The sequence below is a fragment of the Anopheles gambiae genome, chromosome X (assembly GCF_943734735.2).
Source record: "Anopheles gambiae chromosome X, idAnoGambNW_F1_1, whole genome shotgun sequence".
Lineage (NCBI taxonomy): Eukaryota > Metazoa > Arthropoda > Insecta > Diptera > Culicidae > Anopheles > Anopheles gambiae.
Genome location: NC_064600.1, coordinates 16,949,720 through 16,954,032, shown reverse-complemented (window position 1 = coordinate 16,954,032; position 4,313 = coordinate 16,949,720). Strand labels below are relative to the sequence as shown.

At 42.5% G+C, this 4,313-nt stretch overlaps 1 protein-coding gene across 2 annotated transcripts; it reads left to right on the top strand.

Moving 5' to 3' along the window:
* Window positions 1-375: 375 nt before the first annotated feature.
* Window positions 376-2,214, top strand: LOC1277407 (small ribosomal subunit protein mS29). Of its 2 annotated transcripts, none has more exons than XM_316867.6 (2): window positions 376-763; window positions 851-2,214. In XM_316867.6, the coding sequence occupies exon 2, from the start codon at window positions 915-917 to the stop codon at window positions 2,133-2,135; it is 1,221 nt and encodes a 406-aa protein (XP_316867.6). In that variant the 5' UTR covers window positions 376-763; window positions 851-914; the 3' UTR covers window positions 2,136-2,214. The 2 variants fall into 2 exon arrangements, with proteins under 2 accessions (XP_316867.6, XP_061519267.1); XM_061663283.1 differs by having other exon boundaries at window positions 578-763; window positions 855-2,214.
* Window positions 2,215-4,313: the final 2,099 nt, after the last annotated feature.

The window sequence follows — 4,313 nt, the reverse complement described above, 5'->3', positions numbered from 1 at the left end:
TCATTTCTCAACAGCACGGATAAACGGACAGCCGAATGTAAGGTACCCGTATAAACGACGCTCCACTCAACTGGTTCGACTCGACTGGTTCGGATTAAGCAGAAATATCGTGCGAGACAAGCAGCTATGTTTACAATATTGAACTACTTTTGAATCGCGAGAGACGTTTTCCCTCTATGTCTATTTGAACGGTTATTCAATGCCGGAAAGAAATCTCTCGCCAGAAATATCGGAAAAAGTTCCACAACTTGGTGAACGTGTACACGTAATCTCATCTTATGAAACGCACGACGTGTAGATGTGCATTATGGTCTGCATTGGAATGTGTCAATTTGTGAATGTTGTTGTATTTCTGGCTGTTTTTTTATTTTAATTATTAAATTCACCACTTACCTGCAATATAACGTATTTTAAGCAATAAAAAGATCATTTATCGCATCTTTTTTTATTTTCTTGCAACTCAAACACGATTGCAGCAATGCACACCGGTCACATTGTCTTTTAATGGGGTTTGACAGCTCTACCGAGCTCTGCGTTTGCGCGTTTTTGAAATTTTGCCCAGCAAGCTTTTCCTCATGGTGCCAGACCACAACATAACAACACCCACTGTAATCACCTCGCATTGCCGGTGTCAGAGCATATTATGCTAAATCCGTGCAGTGTCAAAATAAATACAAGAAACTTACCTGCTACTGCAAAACCCCATCGAACGTTCAATGGTCGGCCAATAATTTGCTGTTTATATTAAAATAAGCTAGGAAAGGTAATTGTAGTGTGCGACTGCATGCTGTATGTGCGGAATTATGTAAGAATCTGTAATGTTGATTATTTTTCGCTGCAAACGTTTTAGCAAGACAGCCGCAAAGGGAAGAACTACTGCTACTCGACCAGCTAAACTGCCACTTGCCGCAACAATGATACTGAAAATGACCATCCCAAACACCGTGTGGTATCAAACCCGCTCGATAGTGTCATCGGTCACAGCAAACACAGCCGCCGCCGCCGCGATGGATCGCGTGCCGAAGGTAGTGGAATTCCGCACGCCGGAACAAACCGTAGCCAATCACACGCGCGCCACGCTCGGCCGCTACTACACCGTGCCGGGCGACGTGCGCAAGAAGATCTTTGCGCACGGCGGGCTGCCGAAAAGCTTCGAGCGCCAGATCAAAACGTTCAACGAGTGCTCGCTGATGGTGCGCCGGCCGGCCGTCGAGATCATGGAGTACCTGCAGCGGACGGATTTCGCCCGCCCGGTGAACCGGTTCGTCCTGCATGGCGAGGACGGCGTGGGCAAATCGCTCGTTCTAGCGCACCTGCTGCACTACGGCTTCCAGCAGCAGTACGTGCTGATACACGTGCCCTGGGTGCCGAACTGGATGAAGCGCGCGAAGGAGATTGCGAACTCGGCCTCGCACGAGGGCTCGATCGATCTGCCGCTGGATGGTGCGGCCTGGCTGGTGCACTTCAAGAGCCAGAACGGGCCGCTCATCAAAAGCCTGGGCCTGACGGTGAGCCGCGAGTACGTGTGGACGAAGCGTGAAACTACGCCGGCCGGTGCACCGCTGATGGAGCTCGTCGAGCACGGTATCAACCGGGCGAAGTTTTCCTGCGACACGATCGCTGCGTTGGTGGAGGAGCTGAAGCAGCATGCGAGTGCGGGTCGCGCCCGGGCCATGGTAGTGATCGACGGGTACAATGCATTCTTCCAGCCGCACACGCGCTTGCTGACGGAAGCCAAGGCACGCATCACGCCGGACCAGATCACGCTCACCAAACCGTTCCTGAGCATCACGCGCAACGACTGGACGAACGGCGTGTGTGTGGTCACCGTCGACCAGATGGTGAAAGAGTTCAAGGACACGGCAGCCGGCCGGCAAAGCAGTGCTGTGGCGGGGCCGGTCCAGGTACAAGAGCCCTCCCTCGCGCTGCTGGAGTCGCGCGAGTGTTTTGAGCATCTCGACCCGTTCGTGCCGGTCAGCGTGGTCGGTTACGATGACGCTGAGTACTACAGCTGCATCCAGTACTACCTGGAGCGCAAATGGATACAGACGAATGAGCCCGGGTTTGAGGAGGAGCTTAAACTGCTCAGCTGCCAAAACCCGTACCAGCTGATGCAGCTGTGTGCATCGTTGTAGGGCGGGGTGGAAGGTGTAAAGTAGAATTGTTATCCAAAAAAACGAATAAACAAGACCTACAGTGCGTAAATAAGTGAAACAATGTTGAATTGTGTGATCCTTCTTATCGCTCTAACGGTTTGGCCCCAATGGTTCCTTGGATTGACCACCTGTGATGGGTAAATATTGATAAATTGCAATAAAATATACCAATAATGCTTCGAAATTACTCCATCTATATTTTGGAAACAGTTTTAAAACGATAGGTGCAACCGTCTAAGCGGACTGCACGAGCCACACGCTGACCCACGACAATATTTCACGGAACAACGAGTGAAGAGCATTTCAATTCTTTTGATTAGATGTTCAGAAATCGAATATTCGTTCCAGAATGTACAATTATGCTTATGTCAGTAAAAAAGATACATGTATCGCGGCATGTATGTATAACAACCATCCCTGTTGCATTTATAAACATTTTAAAAAATAATTAAATTTTAATTTTACAAGGTTTAAACAATTGTTACAATTCCACTTTATCATCACTGCTGTTTTCAAATGAATAGTCAATTATACCATCCTCTACATTATCTACTTAAAATTGCATTGCATTACAGTTGACAAGTTACTACCAGTGTACAGTGACCTAAAATACGGTAGTTTAAGTGCAGTAAAGAGGTAGGAAGGTTTGTGTAATAATAATATTCTCCTATCTTTCGATGCAATTTCCAAAACAAAATAAAAACCTACGTAACAATAATTGAACTGAATCACCAAAAATTTGTTACATAAATATTTAAAACCGAATAATTGTTGCCTAAAACTACGGTACAAAAAATACCCCAAACTACATACTGTGTTCTAGATACCATATGCAAATCTATTGATTGATTGATGGCTAGGCGATTGATCCTCAGTGAAATGAATTACTAATTTGTTTTTTTATTTTTCATCAGCTAAATTAGTTTGTTTTGCTACCCAAAAGTTTAAATAAAATAGAGCAAAATCTAAAAAAATGTTATAATACAAATTACGGACAGCTTCAAACTCCGGACAGTCATGATATTTTTATTTAATTTCTATAAATTTTGTCTCTGGTCATGCTGCTTTTAAATTTTTAGATATTTGCCATGATGAACTAGAATAAATTAAAAGTATTTCAGACCTCTAGTAGGCCCCGATGTCATGATAAATAAATATTTGCTGTCAGCCTGTTCACCACCGGAGGCATTCTTAGCAGTTTTGGCGCCAGTGTAATATCTTCGATATTTTCTGTAAAATTGGTCCATATGCATTAAAGTACATCGGAATCTATTGTAAAAGTAGTTATCATCATGAAAAGATTTTTTTTAAATATTGTGCTCTGATTTTTACTAAAACACGTATTCAATTTTGTCCAAGATAGAAGCAAGATGTTTTACTTTGTTTTGCAAAACAAATTTTTAGACAGTTTTGGACTTCTTCTATTTCTCGATATCGAGGCGAGTCCAGAAACTTGTTTCGATTGCTTTTTGAAATAGGTATGCTTATTGTTACAGAAGTTTGCTAGGGAAAATCCATCGAGGTGGGAAACCGAAATCGCAGTAGGCGTGAAATTGTCTGTCCAACTCTCGGAGATGCATTTAAAATACGTTAACAGAATTTGAATGTGAGCAAAAAAATAAGGAATTTCCTAAAAGATAATCAAAAGAAATAATTGAAAAATAATTGCTTACTTAACACATTTTTATGGAAACCTTGAAACCGCTAACGGAAGTGAAATAGTTTAGCTGCATAGTAAATCTGATTTCCTTGGCAATATCCATCACGACGTCGAGACATCTCGATTGCAAAAATAGAATAGGCCTGAATGATAATAAAGATACAGTGGCAATAATAAACAACAATATTTGAAGATAGCTGTGCACCCAAACCTCGTTGTCAATTTGACCGTCATCTTGTTGATCCAGAATTGGTTGATCCAGAACAGAAACACTGATCATCAGAATTGGGTGTTCGGAACTTAAAATAAGTTAAAAACAAAAAAGCTGTAGTGTATGTGTAAAAGTGAAGATTATTGATTAAATTTCGTGACTGTCTGGAATGCGAATCAAAACGTCCGTAATTATTACTATTTTATTAGTTAATCGTCAACGGACCATATGGCCTATTCAAGATAAATAACAGTACAAAAAAAAATACATAGCAAAATCAAAAATT